At 39.3% G+C, this 19,419-nt stretch overlaps 3 protein-coding genes across 5 annotated transcripts; all 3 read left to right on the plus strand.

Annotated features, from left to right (window-relative positions):
- Nucleotides 12-715, plus strand: LOC107621683. The gene has a single exon (XM_016323702.2). It carries the CDS (start codon nucleotides 67-69, stop codon nucleotides 532-534), a length of 468 nt encoding a protein of 155 aa, XP_016179188.1. The 5' UTR covers nucleotides 12-66; the 3' UTR covers nucleotides 535-715.
- Nucleotides 4,113-5,258, plus strand: LOC107623758 (protein E6). The gene has a single exon (XM_016326121.2). The coding sequence runs from the start codon at nucleotides 4,166-4,168 to the stop codon at nucleotides 4,991-4,993; it is 828 nt and encodes a 275-aa protein (XP_016181607.1). The 5' UTR covers nucleotides 4,113-4,165; the 3' UTR covers nucleotides 4,994-5,258.
- Nucleotides 16,958-19,369, plus strand: LOC107621928. Of its 3 annotated transcripts, none has more exons than XM_016323891.2 (3): nucleotides 16,958-17,205; nucleotides 18,490-18,657; nucleotides 18,908-19,369. In XM_016323891.2, exons 1-3 carry the CDS (start codon nucleotides 17,194-17,196, stop codon nucleotides 19,160-19,162), a joined length of 435 nt encoding a protein of 144 aa, XP_016179377.1. In that variant the 5' UTR covers nucleotides 16,958-17,193; the 3' UTR covers nucleotides 19,163-19,369. The 3 variants fall into 3 exon arrangements, with proteins under 3 accessions (XP_016179377.1, XP_016179379.1, XP_016179378.1); XM_016323893.2 differs by having other exon boundaries at nucleotides 18,959-19,369; XM_016323892.2 differs by having other exon boundaries at nucleotides 16,969-17,205; nucleotides 18,914-19,369.

Consider the following 19,419-nt stretch of genomic DNA (forward strand, 5'->3'; position numbering starts at 1 on the left):
CCAAACACACACTTTTTTCTGTATCCCGTGAAAGCGCAATATCTTATCCGATTCACAGAGAGTCTCATGTTTGGCATGGAAGACACAACATGGGAGCAGAGACTCCAAGCCCTAACCCACATCATAACCAGCCCCACACACGAACCAGGCCTCCACTCTCAGCTCTTGATAGCCACCCAGATCCCCTGTTACCTGAAATGGGACTACCCTCCATTCCTGTGCCCCTCCGATCCCTCCCTCCTCAACAGATGGGGCTTCTCACTGTTCCTCAGAAGGGTCTTCAGAACGGGTCCCCCTCAAACCTCTTGGAGGAGCAAGTGCCCTTTCCAGCAGCCACCACCACTGATTCTTGCACAGGGGGTGGAGGAAGCTCAATGGGGCCACCAACAGAGAAGGCTATACGCTAGGAAGAGGCTTTCTAGGAAACCCCTTGGCAGAGATGTTAACCCACTCATCCCCATCCTCGTACCCAATGTTCTCTTGTTGTCCCTTGTCTTTTGGAATCCACTTCGCAATCCAGATTACAACGATTGAAGAACAAGGTAGAATTCGTTAACATCCTCCTAGCGGCGATTGTACGCTAACACAATTAACATGTTACTGCTTATTGGGCTATCATGATATGTCATTCTTTGTCCCTCCGTCTTACGTTATCCAAAATTCCAATGCGAGTTTTTTGTTAAAACATGGAGTGAACTGTGGGCCAAAAAAAAAACTAAGCTTTGACAATTCTAAGATTTTATACTTATAATAAATGGTGAGTTTTTAAAAATGATAGTGGAATGGCTCAAAGGAAAGAAGGTGATATGATCCTTTGTGATTTCTGGTGTCATAATTCCAGATAGTGCAACAAGCTTCAAGACATTTTGGATCAATGACTTGCAACATTTTTAATCTTTTGAAGTTACAATATGTTGTCATATAGTATGGTAATTTTTTTCTTAGTTTTGCCTTATTCTCTGTTTTGGATGTATGAACTGATGCGGAGATAAAATCAACTTTCCCATTAAAAGAAGACTCGAAACCTTCTTGTCATTAGGATACAATAGTATAGTGTTTTTTTATAATTTTAAGAAAAAAAAATGGTCTTATGCTAAGTCTTTGTCTCTTGAAAATGAATTGGATTCGATTGTTCCTTTTGGACTAACGCCTCTTCCTAAGCGTTGCCTTTCTATTTTGATTTTTTTTCCCTTTCGGAAAGGCAGGCTGAAAATGTAGTTCCGCTAGTTACGGAATCAATTTCAGTCAGTGCAACAAGGCTGAAGGCTCCAATAAAGAACAAAAAGTTAACGTCATGAGTTTCAAAATTTCTCCACATATCATGCTCAAGCTCAACCATTACACATATAAATGATACATGGCGCCTGCCTTTTAAACCATATTAATTACTTACTTCACTCACTACTTTTTTAAATAAGGAAAAGTCTACGGGACCAGCAACTTTTCCAACAGCAAAAAAAAGTGAGTCATAAGATAAAATCTCACGCCAATCTCACACCATTAAAATCATCATTGATGGCTACAAATCACAAAAGTTATTGGCTCCTAGCACTCTGCCATTTTCTTATCTTAGGGTCACAAGTCACAACATTTAACAAGGAAGCTTCTTTGTCATTTATGTTTCCTTTTCAAACCGTTCATCATTCTCTTCCCACAATCCTCCTTGTGATTCCGGCCTATGATTATTGATTTCTCGCCTTTGCTTTACATTTGAGCTAACACAAACCAACTTTCTATTCTTTTTAATGTTGACCCCATAATAATAATAATAATAATAACAAAAGAAAAGATAAAGAGGCATCAAGAAAATAGTAGCATCACCTTCCCTAATTATTTTAAAAATGGGTGACCCAAAGTAGTAGTTGTTGAGCATGGCCAACAATGGCTCCCAAAAGACACATCCACAGCTGGTTAGTAAGTACTAACTGTATCTCCTACCCTACCAAACACCATTTTCCGATTAAAAGGGACAAAATTAAAAAAGGTAAGTAAAAACTAATTTCATCACCCTATTCACTAGTAGCATTAACATATGGGCATGCCACAGTGTCATGTAACACACATAGATAGATCATAATACATTTAAGATTTAAGACCCTACAGCATACATTTGGAGTCCTAAGTTGTAGATTTTGTAGTCTCAGAATTCAGAAACCCATTGATCGATCAACCTAGATTTCAGAGCCTATGCTAAACGAAAAGTCTGAAAGCTAAAATCTATGTTAATTATATTTTAAATTCGAAAATGTTTGCTAACAAAAAAAATTAGTCAAAGAAAGGAGCAAAATGACTCATAAAAAAACCAGAGTTAAGTTCAGTTATCAGCATTATAAATGTGATAGATTAAACTCTAATTTGAGTTGAAACCCATTTTGATCCCTGAAATTTGGAGTTGGCCTCAATTTCAATCCCCAAACTTTTAGTTACTCAATTAACAGCTCCAAATATTATATCATGCCTTACGTTTGTCCCTATAGTTATCTCCGTTAATGGAGAGCTGACACGTTAAGTTGACACGGTGTGTATCTACGTGGCACCCAACTTGCCAGAATGGATGTGTGATAAGTGAATGATGTGATAACAGTTGTTTTCAATCAATATGAGTCCATGCAAATTAGGGTTTTGACATTTACGTAGAAGTCAAATTAAGTGAAAACAACTTTTTGCCACATCATTCACTCATTACACATTCATTTTGGCAAGCTGTGTGCTACGTAGATGCACACTGTATCAACTTAACGTGCCACATCAACTTTTTATCAACTGAGATAACTATAACTACAAAGACAAACGTGAGATACAATCTAATATTTGGGGGGTGTTAATTGGGTAACTAAAAATTTGGGTGTCGAAATTAAGGTCGAGTCCAAATTTCAGGGACCAAAATGGATTTCAACTCACTTTAATTTAAATGGTAAAAAGTAGTAATAAGCCAAAGGAAAAGAAAGTGCAGTTCAGTTATGGATCCTTACTGAAATGTGCTAAGGAATTGGCATAAACCTAAGAGTAAGATAGATATGGAATAACGCAATTTTGAACAAAGTATGAATGAAAATGAATGCGGGTTTTCAGTAGTGCCATCACTCTCAATCCTCAACAATCAACATGCACACGTTCTTGACGAATGGATGTAAGGCACATGCTATGCTATGTGCAACAAGATGCCATCATTATTTAATTTTTGGTGTCCCATTCCTTCCTCAATTCACGCATAATTACTAGCCATGTCTCATTTTCACACTCCCCTTAGAACTTAGAACAATAACTATTATTATTATTATTTATTTATCTAGCTTTTATATATTTTTGAAATCAAAGTGTATGTAATGAATCTCTTGTTTCTCTTTGGTGCGATATTATGATGATTTATGGAGCTACAACCATCACCGTCTTACTTATTAAGGCATAAAATCTCAGAGCTGATTTTGGCTTCTATTTAACCATAATTAATACAACAGCTCCATATCTACCATGTGCATCCATTTAAATATTTAATTGATTGCAAACATTTTTTTTAGGATCTTTTGGTAAAAACAAGTTTAATAAGGAGGAGGTAGGAGTTCAATTCTGTTCTATGATAAATTAAAAATATGCGAAAACTCACATGCAATTGTCTTTATATAAAGTTGCTAATTCAGAACCGTTAGATAATGTGACATGTTTGACTAAGTTATTATCTAATAACTATCAACTATCAACTTCACGTAAAAACAAGTACACGTGAGTTTTCACTTTAAAAATATTTCTGTCACATGTTTCTTGTTACTTTCTAGAAGAGATTTATATATGGGAAACCGCATCCAAGGGTGGATAAATTTTAACTTTGATCACTCAAGTCAATTTATTGACATATGATAGCACTGGTTGCAATGGTTGCGTCATGATGCATGGTGCAACTACTAATCAATAATGAGGTTCGTTAAAAGATAGGGAATTATGGAAAAATGATATTGTTTTATTTTTCTATAAAGATACAATTATATTAATTAAGAAGAGTCCTAAGTCACATATATATATATATTAGTCAAGAGGGACCACAATAATCAAAAACCTCATTCACATTTTCCACCTAATATTGCAAGGAGAGCCTAAAAGTCCTCTATATAAACACATTTAGGCAAAAGCATAGTTGCTCATCAAACCATTCTCTTGCCACTCACTACCTATGGCTCCATTCTCAAACTTCATTTCCTGCATTTTCTTAACAACCCTTTTGTTGTCTCTTGAAATAATCAATGCTAGAGAGAGCCAATTCTTCAGCAAAGTCACCCCTGTCAAAGAAACTGAACAACTTCCAAACAAAGAGTTTCCTTTGATCAACAACAACAACAACAATCCTCAGCAAGAACAACCATCTTTTGTTCCTGAGACTACTGAGAACAGCTATGGCCTTTATGGCCATGAAACTTTTGAGCATCACCCTCCCACCACCACCACAAATTACAAGCCATACAACACTGAGTTTGAGGACACAAGCAGGTACACCAACAACTATGACAACAACCATGAATTCTCCAACAACAATGACCAAAATGAAGAATTCATCAACAACAACAATAACTACTACAACAAAGATTCTTATGGCAATTACCAGAATGAGTTGAGTGACACAAAGTACACAGAAGAAGGATACAACTCCATGGACAACCATAACAACTACAACAACCACATGTTTTCCTACAACAACAATGCTGGAAGCAATGGCAACAACAACAACAGGTACAATCCTGAGAGGCAAGGCATGAGTGATACAAGGTTTTTGGAGGGTGGAAAATACTATTATGACCTTGAGTCTGAGAAGTACAACACCAATAACCATGGTGAAGCATACAGAGGAGTAATGAACAACCACAACAACAACAACAATGACAACTTCAACAATTACAATAGTTACAACAACCAAGGAGGCAATGCCTACCATGGAAACTACAACTCAAACCAGAACAACAACCAGGAGTTCTTTGAAGATGAGATAGATGACACTCAGCCATGATAGTGAACAATTCACTTTAACTATTGTTGTGTTTTGGTGTCTGTGTTCTCAATTGTGCTTTCTCAAAAAACAAATACAAAAGTTGAAAGAAATAGCTTAATTAACTTATGGAGAGCTTTTACTCCCTTTTTTATTTTATTTTTGTACTTAATATCTTGTGTTCTGGAATCCCATTGTCTCTGAATTGAGAATCAAGTAAGTATTATGCAAGCATGTGTAATTTTTTGCTTATATACCATCTAATAAGTTGTATGATGTCAAGTAATTAAGCTTGTTTGTTTGTTTCTTGCTTTATTTTATTTTAATCTCTCTAGTTAACAATATTTTACACAATTTTCCAAAGCAGCGCAATATGTGGAAGATTAACATCAGTGGTCCATGTTACCTGACCCTACCTGCATGCTAAGCTGCTACCATGTTGGATACCAATTTTTTTGAACATTATTATGATGAAGCATCACTAAATCTACTGATGATGTCTTTTGGACATTGTGATGAGGAAGCAACATTATTTTGTCCAACATGGTGCATGTCCTTTTGGAAGTGTCTTAGTTAAAAATGAAATTCTGATCACTTCATTCTATACACACTATTTTAGGAAAATGATACTTGGACAAACTTGGTAAAAATGAGGCTCTGTGCATAAGAAATTTCCTCAAGATAAAAAATTGGACAACTATTCACTCATTCATTCATTCATTCATCAATGCTTCACTTACTCTTTGGTGTTGATGCTACTAATGCTTCACTTACCTTCTTGCAAGTTTCAACAAACAAATTTAAAGGCCGTCTTCACCTACATTAGTGTACAATAAATTGTCGAGAAAAACTCAAAACAGTCCCTGACAATTATCTCGAAAGACAACGAAGCCTTTGACAAAAAAAAACCCAACCCGACTCTGACAATTACCTTGAAAGGACAACGAGGCCCCTGTGCCAAAAAAAAAATCAATGTTGTTTTTTTTGGCACAGGGGCTAATTAGTCAAAAAAAAAAAAGATCAAAGGCCGAATTTGGTGTTTTTTTTTTCTTAGAGGCCTCGCTATCCTTTCGAGATAATTGTCAGGACCGGATGAGGTATTCACTCTAAATTGTCCTATTAGGAGTACCGTTTTGAGAAAATAAGTAAGAACCATAATGGTCCTTATTATTGTTATTACCCCTTTTGCCACTCTCTTTAGCCATAATTGTCACTTCAATTTGTCTTTAGAAGATGTGTTTAAAACAAGATTAGCGCCTGATGGTTGTTCTACCATTGTCAATGACCCTAGAAGTAGTTATTGATTAGCATCCTAATCAAATTGAAAATAAAATGTTGAAACAAATCAATTAGCCTTTGGTCCCTCCGCAATTAACGGTATTACAATTCCTTTTTTCTTTTTCTTTTATTTTCTTTTTAGCTTTTTGCTTACTAAACTACTAAACTAGTAAACCTTATTCTTTCTTCACATCACATAAGTCAGAAGCACAGGTGAGCCAACTCAAAATAAAAATAAATTCTTATTTTACAGATGAAATTAACCAGCTCAGTTCATATTTGAAAGTGTTAGGTTTCATAAGAATTGACTGCTAACCTAAAACACCAAACCCTAAAAAACTTCTTGCCATGAAGCACATGCAAAAATTATCACTACACCTACTTGTACTTCTTGCCACAGAAACTAACTTTATATATAATTAAATATCAACCTTTTTATGTCTTAGTAGCATAGCTATGGTCTATTAATCAATTTCAGAAATTAGTTTATGCATATATTTATGTAACAGTAATTTATCAATACAGTGTAACAAGTCATTTTGTGATCACAATACAATTGAAATATCTGTCATAAAATGATAGCTATCTTGAGTTTTGACTTTTGACTCTCAAAAAATCAATATTCAGCAAACTTCCTATTTTTGTTTTGGGTTTGCAACTTAGGCCCATTGTAATAGCTTAAAGTACCAATAAAAGCCCAGATTGGAGTTTACATACTTAGTGTTGGCCCAAACTGTTATAATTCTGGGCTGGATTGCATTTCTCTTCAGGGACTGGGCCAATTTTAGTAAATATCCTAAGATAAAGATGAATGGAACTTGTGCGTATAAAAATTATAGAGTTTGCCTAACCTCCTAGTGAACTTCTTTTTAATTTTTTGAATCCCACGTTTTTAATCTATTTTAATTTATTATTATTGTTCATACCCTAACCCAATAATAAAGGTCCAGGATCCAAGCAAAAAGGCCCAATCCAAAGGGTTGGCCCTCACCCAGTACCAGCCTTCATCCCCAGAAGTCGGTACTGAACACGACCTGCTCCAAAGAAGTCGGTTACGAGGGTTAGCTGGCAGATAACACTCATTCGAATGAGTAACTGCCCCTAGGAACTCTCTAACCACTTCATAGAGCCATATCTTAACCTCCCTAAGATATAGGAACGGTTATCCACCTAAAAAGGTGGCACTACTTCAGCGGTGGTTATTGGTTCACCACTATAAATACACTGACACCGTTCAGGTATCTCTAAGCCCCAATACTCTCTAACCTGCTCACACTCTTGCTAACTTAGGCATCGGAGTGTCTTTGCAGGTACCACCCCCCATTCTCTCACACGTACAAGTCGGACGGAGGAACACCGAGTAACAGATCCACCCGAAAGCCACCTCCTTCATATGTTTGGGCCAACCAACGCCATCCAGCCCATTAATCTCCGGTTACCCACCGTAACATTGGCGCCGTTGCCGGGGACCCGAGAGATCAACCAGTGATGGCGGATAGATCCCCTGAAGAGGGTCATGTGGAGACAGATTCTGAACAAGAGAATCTGAACACTGGAAACAATGAGGCAGACCAGACCCTTCACCAGGAAGCCAATGATCAACACAGGGAAGGCACCTCCGGAATCAAAAACCCGAAGGTGAATTCCTCGGAGGGGCGCGAATCAGAAAAAGAAGGACCATCCCACGCAATTGAGCTCATGGGATTAGTCCACAGTCGCCTCGAGCAGCTAGAACAGGAACGGGAACGACAAAAGGAAACCGAAAAAAACCTAAAAGAGGAGATGGAGCGACGAAAAGAGTTAGAAAGAAAACTCTTAAAGTTAGAGTCCTCCCTCAAAGGTCAGAACTCCCACGACGGTAGAGAAGATTCGCCCTTAGGGGAGAAAGATCCTTTTAGCGAGGACATAATGAGGGCAAAAGTTCCGAGAAACTTTAGAAGCCCCGATATGGACCTCTACAACAGAACCACTGATCCAAAGCATCATCTGAGCAACTTTAAAAGTCGGATGTATCTGGCTGACGCCTCTGACGCTACGCGATGCAAAGCTTTTCCGACAACCTTGTCAAAAACAGCGATGAAGTGGTTCGACAGCCTCCCTCCGAGGTCAATTACCAGTTTTGAAGACCTCTCAAGAAAGTTCTTGATGAGGTTCTCCATCCAGAAAGACAAAGTAAAACATGCACCAAGTCTCCTGGGAATAAAACAGGAGGTCGGGGAGTCCTTACGGGCCTATATGAAAAGGTTCAACAAAGCATGTTTGGAGATTCAAGACCTGCCCACCGAAGCAGTCATCATGGGGCTAGTCAATGGTCTTAGAGAAGGTCCCTTCTCACAGTCCATATAAAAAAGACACCCCGCCTCTTTAAGTGATGTACAGGAAAGAGCTGAAAAGTACATCAATATGGAAGAAAATGTTAGGCTAAGAGACCCGAGTTTGCGACCCGGTCACCCTCCCTCAACGAAAGAGAGGGAGAGGGAAGCTAAGAAGAAGGAAGAACTCGGCCTCGATAGGCCAAGAAAATATCACTCTTATACTCCACTGAAAGTTCCTGTAGTGGATGTATACAGAGAAATTTGCAATACCGAAAGGCTGCCTCCTCCCAGGCCCATTAAAAATAAAAGAGGGGGGAGCCGCGGTGATTACTGTGAGTACCATAAGATATATGGGCACTCCACAAACGACTGTTACGACCTTAAAAATGCGATAGAAAAACTGGCCAGAGAAGGTCGGCTTGACAGATATGTCATAGAAAGGTCGGACAGTCATGAAAAAAGAAAGCGAGATGATATGGATAGAAGAGACCCACCACCACAAACTCTGGAGAGACATATCCATATGATCTCAGGAGGGTTTGTGGGAGGGGGACTCACAAAATCTTCTCGTAAAAGACATCTCAAGAGAGTTTACCAGGTCGGAGAGGGGTCCTCTGACCTTCCAACCATTTCATTCACAAAGGAAGATGGGCGAGGAATAATCCCTGGGCACGACGACCCAGTGGTAATTACCATGATCCTGGCAAATGCCCATCTACACAGAACACTAGTAGACCAAGGAAGCTCAGCGGACATCCTCTTTAAGCCCGCTTTCGACAAACTAGGTTTAGATGAGAAAGAGTTAAGAGCCTACCCCGACACCTTGTACGGATTAGGCGACACGCCAATAAAGCCACTAGGATTTTTGCCCCTCCACACCACCTTTGGAAAGGGGGAGAAATCAAAGACCCTGAGTATAGACTTCATAGTCATCGACGTGGGGTCGGCCTATAATGCTTTAATCGGCAGAGCTACCCTTAATCGACTCGGAGCGGTGGTATCGACACCCCACCTCTGCATGAAATTCCCGACCTCAGCGGGGATAGCAACGGTGAGGGGAGATCAGAAGCTGGCAAGGAAATGCTACAATGAAAGCCTAAACCTGAGGGAAAAAGGCAAAGAAGTTCACACAATAGAGCTCGGTGGAGCAAGGATTAAAGAAGAGCTGCGACCACGACCCGGAGGAAAAACCGAGGAGATTCAGGTCGGAGAAGAGGAAGGAAAAAACACTCACATAGGAACCAACCTGGGGGAAACCCTAGGACAAGAATTGATTAAACTCCTAAGAGATAATTCCGATCTCTTCGCCTGGAAGGCCTCCGACATGCCTGGGATAGATCCAGAACTCATGTCCCACAAGCTCTCGGTCTACTCGGGATCTCGACCTGTACAACAACGAAGGCGCAAGCTCGGCCCAGAGCGAGCTCTAATAGTAGAGGAGCAAGTACAAGCGCTCCTAGAAGCCGGTTTCATCAGAGAAGTCGAATATCCAACATGGCTAGCCAATGTGGTGCTAGTCAAAAAACAAAATGGTAAATGGAGAATGTGCGTCGACTATACCGACTTAAATAAGGCATGTCCCAAGGACCCTTATCCACTACCAAGCATTGACACCCTAGTAGACTCTAGATCGGGGTATCAATACTTGTCGTTCATGGACGCCTACTCAGGGTATAACTAAATCCCGATGTATAAACCAGACCAGGAAAAAACATGATTCATCATGCCCAGAGCTAACTTTTGCTTCGTGGTCATGCCATTTGGATTGAAAAATGCAGGGGCCACATATCAGAGGCTGATGAATAAGGTGTTTGCCCCTCACCTAGGGAGCTTAATGGAAGTGTACGTCGACGATATGCTGGTAAAGACCAAGAAAGAAGTCGACCTCTTGTCTGACCTTTCACAAGTCTTTGACACCATAAGGTTGCACGGGATGAGACTAAATCCTGCAAAGTGCGCCTTCGCGGTGGAGGCAGGAAAATTTCTAGGATTCATGCTAACACAAAGAGGGATCGAAGCCAATCCCGACAAGTGTAGAGCTATCCTAGAAATGAGAAGCCCGACTTGTTTGAGAGAGGTCCAACAGCTGAATGGCCGACTAGTAGCTCTCTCCAGATTTTTGGCAGGATCAGCACTAAGATCCCTTCCACTGTTCTTCCTATTGAAAAAGGGACACCAATTTGAATGGACTCCCGAATGCGAGGAGGCGTTCCAGGAGTTCAAAAAGTTTTTGAGCCAACCTCCTATTTTGACCCGACCTGTAGCCGGAAAAGACCTCGTCCTATACCTATCCGTGGCAGACAAGGCTGTCTCAGCAGCCTTGATAAGAGAAGACGAGGACGGTCAACACCCAATCTATTTCATCAGTAAAGTTCTACAGGGCCCTGAGCTAAGGTATCACAAATTAGAGAAGTTTGCCTACTCCTTAGTGGTAGCCTCTCGAAGGCTACGGCCTTACTTTCAAGCTCACACAATAAGAGTCCGCACGAACCAACCCATGAAGCAAATCCTCCAAAAGACGGATGTTGCAGGAAGAATGGTTCAATGGGCAATAGATCTCTCCGAGTTCGACTTGAAGTACGAAACTCGGACGGCGATTAAAGCCCAGTGCCTCGCCGACTTCATTGCAGAATATGCAGAGGATCAAGAGGATAAACCAACTACATGGAACTCTATGTAGATGGATCCTCCAATAAAACAGGAAGCGGCGCAGGCATAATATTGGTAGATGAAAGGGGAACCCATATAGAGGTTTCCCTCAAGTTTGAATTCCCAGCTTCAAATAATCAGGCAGAATATGAAGCCTTGATTGCAGGATTGAAGCTGGCAGAAGAAGTCGGTGCTACGAAGGTAATGATATACAGTGACTCTCAAGTGATGACCTCCCAAATAAGTGGAGAATATCAGGTAAAAGACCCAAATATGAAGAGATACTTGGAAAAAACTCTGGAACACCTTGGGCGTTTTGCAGAAACCGAAGTCACGCACATAACTCGGGACCTAAATAGCAGAGCAGACGCCCTATCCAAGTTAGCAAGTACCAAGCCAGGAGGAAATAACAGAAGCCTGATCCAAGAAACTCTCCAGGAACCTTCAGTGGTAAAAATGGAAGACAAACAAGAAGTCTTTGAAGTGGTCGGATTAAACCTCGGATGGATGAACCCCTTGGTCGAATACCTGAAATTCGACATCCTCCCCAAGGAGGAAAAGGAGGCCAAGAAAATCCGAAGGGAAGCACAACACTATACCTTGGTGAAAAATATTCTCTATAGAAGGGGGATATCAACACCATTGTTAAAGTGTGTACCGACCTCAAGATCCACCGAGGTATTAGAGGAGGTACATAGTGGAATCTGCGGGAACCATCTCGGAGCAAGGTCATTAGCCAGAAAGGTGATCCGAGCTGAATTCTACTGGCCAACCTTGCAGAAAGATGCCACAGACTTTGTGAAAAAGTGCCAACCGTGTCAAATGCATGCAAATTTCCCCATGGCCCTTTGCAAAATGGGGAATGGATTTGTTAGGTCCTTTTCCCCAGGCGCCAGGACAAGTCAAATACCTAATAGTGGGAATAGATTATTTCACAAAGTGGATAGAAGCAGAACCACTGGCCACCATCACTGCACAAAGAAGTCGGAGGTTCCTCTACAAAAATATAATCACAAGGTATGGGATACCTTATTCCATTACCACAGATAACGGAACCCAGTTCACCGACTCCACCTTTAGAAGCCTAGTAGCCAGTATGAACATCAAACACCAGTTCACCTCAGTGGAACACCCACAAGCCAATGGGCAAGCCGAAGCAGCCAACAAAGTCATACTGACAGGGCTGAAGAAAAGATTACAAGATGCGAAAGGGGCTTGGGCTGAAGAGCTCCAACAAGTACTATGGGATTACAGAACAACCCCCAAATCCGCCACTGGAGAAACACCCTTCCGACTAGTCTATGGCGTAGAAGCCATGATCCCAATAGAGGTCAATGAGCAAAGCCCAAGAGTGATTTTCCACGACGAGATCGGGAATATACAGGGGCACAAAGAGGAGCTCGACTTGCTCCCCGAAATCCGAGAAGAAGCCCAGATAAGAGAAGCAGCGTTGAAGCAAAGGATGACCGCGAGATACAACAAAAAAGTCATTCGAAGGAGTTTCACCCCAGATGACTTGGTCCTAATCAGAAACGATATTGGAGTCAACAAATCGGGGGAAGGAAAGCTCGCTGCTAATTGGAAAGGACCATACAAGATCAACGAGGTCTTAGGAAAAGGCTATTATAGGGTAACCGACTTCGATGGCAACGAGTTACCAAGATCATGGCATGCTTGTAATATGAAAAGGTACTACAGCTAAAAGCGAACCCTACTCCCTGATGTACTCTTTTCCCAATTTCATGATTTTTTTCCAAAATCAAAGGATTTTTTCTGAAAAGGGTTTTTAACGAGGCATCATAGTAGGGGCTAAGGGAAAATAAATTATCAAAAGCCCTTAGTAGCAATAAGGTACCTCCTCAATTAATAAAGATCTCTTTCATTTTAAATATCTCTTTTAAATTCCCTTTTTATTCTCTTTCTACGAAACGCGCCGATTTAAGCTCGACAAAACGTGAAAATCCCATTAACCGACCTAGATGGTCGTCAGGATAAAACAACGAGGTACAAGTCGGCGTAAAGAGGCTATAGAAGTCGATCATGATAAACTCGGGAGCAATCCGACTCATAAGTCGGAAAGCGAAACCGAGTAAAATTAAAATGAATCGCAAAAGTAGCCTAAGTCACGAAAAACTCAATNCAAAAAAGGGCATTTATTTAAACGCTAAATTAAACCCTTATTAAAAAGGGTATCGAAAATTTGTTTTGTTTACGGCCCTAAAAGGCCAAAAAATTGTTGCAAACATCAACAAATAAATATAAAAGAGTTTAAAAAGAGGGGCCCACAGGCCAGGCCCCAATAGCCAAAATCACTTCTTAGCAAGAGGAGTAGAAGGATCACCACCACCAGGACCAGGAGTTGGAGAGAAAGTCGGAGGAGCGGCAGAAGAACTCGGAGCGTCCTTAGAGCGAGGAGGGGACTCTATGGTCCTCTGCCCCCGAGTCTTCAAATCAGACTCAGACTCCACCACGGGGACAGGAGGATCCACGATGGCACCATCAATAACAATTTTATCAGGATCCAAAGGAGAAAGGTCCAAGTCAGGAGCAATGACTCCGACCTGCTCCTTAAAAACCCTCCAAGCCTCATCAGCACCATCCGCAATAGAGTCCTCCAACTCGGTATAGGCCTTCCGGGCATTCAGCAAGTCATTCTTTACAGACACAAGATCAGCAAATAAACTGTTGTAGCTGGCTTGCGCTGCTTTCCTCAAATCCACCTCCATGTTGCATTGGGCTTGCAACTTCTTCTCCTTCTCCCGGAGGCTGTCCCTCTCCTCCTTCAGCTTGGCAACTCCCCCCTCCAACTCCCTCTCATGCTCCTGATATATGCGAAGCCTGCCTTCCAGCTCCTCGACCCTCGAGATCGTCCCTAAAGAGCTGAGAGGAGTCTTCTCAAATATATCTAAGAGTTTGCCACAAACCCCCGCCGTCTTGAGACTCTCCTCAACCACAGTGGTGAGGTAGTGCCGAACAGAAACATCATCCATACTCATACGAGCATGGGGATAAATGTTCTTTCGGACGAACGTAAGAGCGTCCGCCTCACCAGAAGCGCCAGACTCTAAGGTCTTGCGCTTCTTTGGCTCTGGTTCAGGAGCAGGTCGGACAGAAGGGGGTGGCAGAGAGGAAGCAGAGGAAGAAATTACAATAGGTTGGGAGGGAGTCCCGACGTTCCGAGGAGGAGGAAGAGGAGAGACAACCGCCCTAGCACCACCAGATCTGGCACGAGACCTTGCCTTGGCTTCCTGAACCCTCTGGTAAGACTCTTGAGCGTTTTTCTTTGCCATCTCTGCAAAAACAAATTGGTAGCTAAAAGTCAGACAAGTCGGTAAAAGAAATTGCAAGTCGGAAATAAATGAGAAACGCAAAAAGCTACCTAGTTGTGACTGGACAAAAGTCGGCGACCCCTGGAGAAATTTTTTAGTATCCAAGTATGGGGCCCTCCCCCACACTTCTCGGAGGAACCCTACGATGGCCGCCTCCACTTCGTCCAAGTCGTCCAGACCATATTTCTCACAGGGGAAGGCCTCTAACCAGTATAGAGGAAAGCGAGGAGAAGAACTCTCATCTAAGAAAAAGGGGTGGTGACCCTCTACTGCTTGAACTTTGAAAAAATAGCTTTTAAAATCGTGAAAGGATTCGTCAAAAAGGGTAAAAAGCCTCCGACCTTGTATGGCTCGGAAGGACACCCACTGTTGCTTATTATTTAGCCCACTGAAGGGCTTGGTCATATGGAAGAGATAGAAGAAAATCCTCAGAGAAGTCGGGAACTCTAAGGCCTGGCTGATAAATTGGTAAATTTTCAAAAAACCCCAAGAGCCTAAGATATAGGAACGGTTATCCACCTAAAAAGGTGGCACTACTTCAGCGGTAGTTATTGTTTCACCACTATAAATACACTGACACCGTTCAGGTATCTCTAAGCCCCAATACTCTCTAACCTGCTCACACTCTTGCTAACTTAGGTATCGGAGTGTCTTTGCAGGTACCACCCCCCATTCTCTCACACGTACAAGTCGGACGGAGGAACACCGAGTAACAGATCCACCCGAAAGCCACCTCCTTCATACGTTTGGGCCAACCAACGTCATCCAGCCCATTAATCTCCGGTTACCTACCGTAACAATTATCATTTTCAAATAGTATATAGATCTACAAACAGTATATAGGAGTATACAAAAATACACAAACAATAAACATGGCTTCTTCAAGAATTTTTTTAATTATAAATTAAAAAATAAGTCATATTTAACAATGGCAACCATTATCATCGTCTCCAGAAATATACAAGTACACCAGAATAAGCCATATTTAACAAGAGTTTTTTTAATTATAAGTTGTATTTTATTTTGAAAAAATTATTTATATTTTTAAAAAAAAATTTATGGTTTGACTAAATTTTCATCCAACAGCTCTTTCAAGAGAAATGGATTCTTTCCAGTTTTTTTAACATTTGAATAAATGAAGTGTGATCTCTCACCATTAACTTTATAAGTGGGACCAAAAATAAATATGAGAGAGAGAGTAATAAAAGATGAGAGACACAATTGACACCATCCAATTTTTTCTTCACTGGAAATGATCCATTCTCCTCTCTCAGATATCACGTGAAATCGACTTCCCTCTGAGTTTTCAACTTGAGATGGATATGATTTATATTAAATATTTTTTTTTTGTATTATAAATTGAACAATTTTTATTCTTCATTAAAAGATGTTGTAACATTAACCTACATATTATTGGTCTCTAACAACGGCATTTATAGGAATGCAAGCAAATATCATGAGTTTTAGGTCTCATCTGTGTGTAAAGGCTAACGTAAACGTTCATCAGATGGCGCAGTTCGAATACCAACATCATCATTATCATAAGTACGTACTAAGTACTTCACTTCACTCATGATTTTCACGTACCATTGAAAATAGAGAACAACTAAACCAGAGAGGTGGTAGGAAAAAACAAAAAAATAGAAAAATAGCCGTTGACATAAAATTCGAGTAAATGACCATATTAGTTCGTAAAAAATTATTGGATGGACAACGAGGCTCCTATACTAAAAAAAATTAATGTTATTTTTTTTGGCACAAAAACTTCAAAAAAAAAAAAAATCAGGAGTCGAATTAGGTATTTTTTTGTTTATTGGGGTCTCGTTGTCTTTCCGAGAGAGTCTATCAAATATATTTCAATTTCGTGTGTTCATGGAACACGAATTCGATAATCTGCCACTTAACGCAGCGGTCAGTAAGTAACATTCTACGATGTTGTTGACCTGTACTTTAGATGCTTCCTATGGCGATCAATATTCCATTGCTTCAAATAATTAAGCAACATAAACACAATACATCACATATCTTCTCAACCGTTTTGATATCTGTTTATTCACCAAACTCATAAGTTAAACAATAATAATAATAATAATAAATAATAGTAACGCTTCTCTTATTTTCTTTTTACTCATAGCTGTTGAAGTGTCACCCCTGAGAATGACTAAATTAACTGTAATGCCATTCTTTGATTACATGTTACTCCATTTATGGCACCACTTTTTAATTATACAATTATAAGCACTTTAAATATACTTGATTTAATTATACAATTATAAGCACTTTACTATTTATATAAGATAATGGTTAAAAACTAACCTTTAGAACATAAAATATTTAAATTTTTACTTCTTACGTTATAAATTCACAATCACAATCATTGAAACTTAAATCTAAGCGTTCCTATTTATAAAACACTGATGAAAATTCCGATTTCTTGAGATAAGATCAAAAGCTTAACTCAAGTGATGTTGAAGTGGGACCAGACTCTTAAATGTCTAACGTTTAAAGGAGAATGCAAGTTAGCAGACACATAAAAAATTCACCCTTGTTTTCTCCAAAACAATTCTTTATATTTTTAGCTCTGTTTTCTCTCTGAGACTGTGACCATCAATTTGCCATCAACTTCTCCTGTGGAGGACAGAGAGACGCCATGGTTGCAGAGGTAATAGTTCCATCTTCTCCATTATTCACTATTTTGTGTCCATTGCACGAACAAGAACAAAGACACTGTCACATTGTGCCTCCATTTCTTCATTTTTTTTTTCTGATATTCTATATTTCTTGTCTTGTTTTGTCAGTAAAAGATAAAAATCATATTTTGTTTTCTGGGGTCTATTTGAAGCTGAAGCTTTTTCTTTGCCTCTCCCTGGTTTTGCTCATTGAGAGTGTATATTGTATAATGTAGGTTTCTGTATGTATGTTATGCAATCTTCTTATTTAATCGATTGTTGGTGGTATTCTTGCATGTCATATTTAATGAAATGTTGATTGAATTTATGTTATTGTGCTTTTGTTTTCTGGGAATTGACATGCTAAACTTGCATGCTATCTGTTATCTATGTATGTAAAATTTTGTATATTATTCCATTATTCCTATTGGATTGACATAACATGTGCATGAAATTTGTATTTTTCCGAATGGACTGACATAAGAAAGAGAAACCCTTTTCTCTCATGCAGTGTGTTTAGTTTGAATCATAATGTTAGTTGTTGTTAAATAAGTGGCCACATGAGCTAAGATATAATTAAAATGCAAACAAGAGTTTGTTGTCCACACTTTATTGTAAGAATGTGAGTTGAACTGATACATATCAGTTATATCAGTCCTAATAATATCAACATGTCCTTTCATCTGACTATGGTCCCCTCTGAAGACTATTATTATTATTATTTGATCAATTTTGGAAGCTAAGAGTATAGCCAGGAATTCCAACAGATCTAATTGTTCATTTTTAGCAAAACATGTCAAAATTATATGGTTTAGGATCACAGTTTCATTGAAGTGTCTGCTACACTTTAAGAATGGTCTTTTCAACTATTCATCACATAATTTTCCATACTATATTGTTTATGATGATATCCAAACTTCATATCAAAGGAGGATAGTAACAGAACTCTTAAAGAAAATGGGGGATATGGCCCCCCAAATATTCTATAAAAAGAAAATACTATTACCACTTTTTCTTCTTGTATATTATGTTGTGTAATTGGTTATTGATCATAATTTCCATATTTCATCACTACCTTTCTGTCATTCTAACTTAGTATATGTTTGATAGCAACACTAGCAACTTCTCCAATTTAGTACAAATTTTAATTTATCTTAGGTGAATTAGGAGTAGTATACTAGTATCTTGCTTTGATAGTTAGAAAAGTTATTCAGATATGAAGAACTTAACTATACACAAATTGGTATGTTTATCTTACTAATTATATTTCTTCTCAGAATGATGAGATGGCTATTGGTATTGGATGGCCACTTGGGCTTGGCTTCTTCAATATGAGACTTAGAGTTGTGGATTCTCTTCCATCTGCTTATTCAGTTGCACCATACTCATTGCACATACCATCCACCAGTTTCTCTTCATTCTCATCCTCAAATCTAGATACTGAGGTATTCTAAATTTTCATGTGCCTCAATCATCTTTAGTTTTTGAAAAATCTTTTTACGTTCTGTGTGTTCAATTGAAACTATCAACGACGCAATTTTAAGGAACTAAGAGCATCTTTTAAATAAAAAAAAAGATTAAAACATATTATGAAATATGCTTTAGACCAATCCAAGTACACATTAACATTAAACCAAGAAAGTTTATCAGAAGCTTGTAAAGTTCTCTATTAGTTAGAGTTTCTTGTGTTGCAAGAAACAGTCGTCGGCTTCGTTCTTTCAAGACAAGAGTGTGTCTCTTGCTCAGCTAATTGGAGCTACACAAGGAGAGAGAGAAAACTTGTATTTGTCAAACTCAATGAGGTTGGAAGAAGAGAGGCAGAAGAAACTGGCAAAGGGTTCTTACAATGGCTCTGAAGAACAAAGTGTGGAGGATATGTGTAGAGGCATTTGTATTCCCATATTGCTTCATACCCTTCAAAGGATTAGCATTAAGACTAAGAAGACTTGAAGGAACTAACACATTACCAAATATATCTACTTCTCTATCATTTAAGACTACTACAAATTTCTCAATTCTGTATTTCTGTTATTTTCCCTATTTTCTTAATCAACAGTTCACTGATGATCTGGACCCATTTCATCACTATTTTTTAGTTCATACTTCATACACCATGGGAAATATATATAATAATAAAATCGTCTACTTTTTGTTGTTTGTTACTCTGATCTAAGTTATGGAAAAAAATTTATGTCCTAAACTATTCA

The sequence above is a fragment of the Arachis ipaensis genome, chromosome B10, assembly GCF_000816755.2.
Source record: "Arachis ipaensis cultivar K30076 chromosome B10, Araip1.1, whole genome shotgun sequence".
Taxonomy (NCBI): Eukaryota; Viridiplantae; Streptophyta; class Magnoliopsida; order Fabales; family Fabaceae; genus Arachis; species Arachis ipaensis.

Coding starts and splice junctions, on each gene's coding strand:
- LOC107621683 (XM_016323702.2), top strand. CDS start 67: ATGTTTGGCATGGAAGACACAACATGGGAGCAGAGACTCCAAGCCCTA.
- LOC107623758 (XM_016326121.2), top strand. CDS start 4,166: ATGGCTCCATTCTCAAACTTCATTTCCTGCATTTTCTTAACAACCCTT.
- LOC107621928 (XM_016323891.2), top strand. Junction 18,658..18,907: donor CCTCAAATCTAGATACTGAG/GTATTCTAAATT, acceptor TTGTGTTGCAAG/AAACAGTCGTCGGCTTCGTT.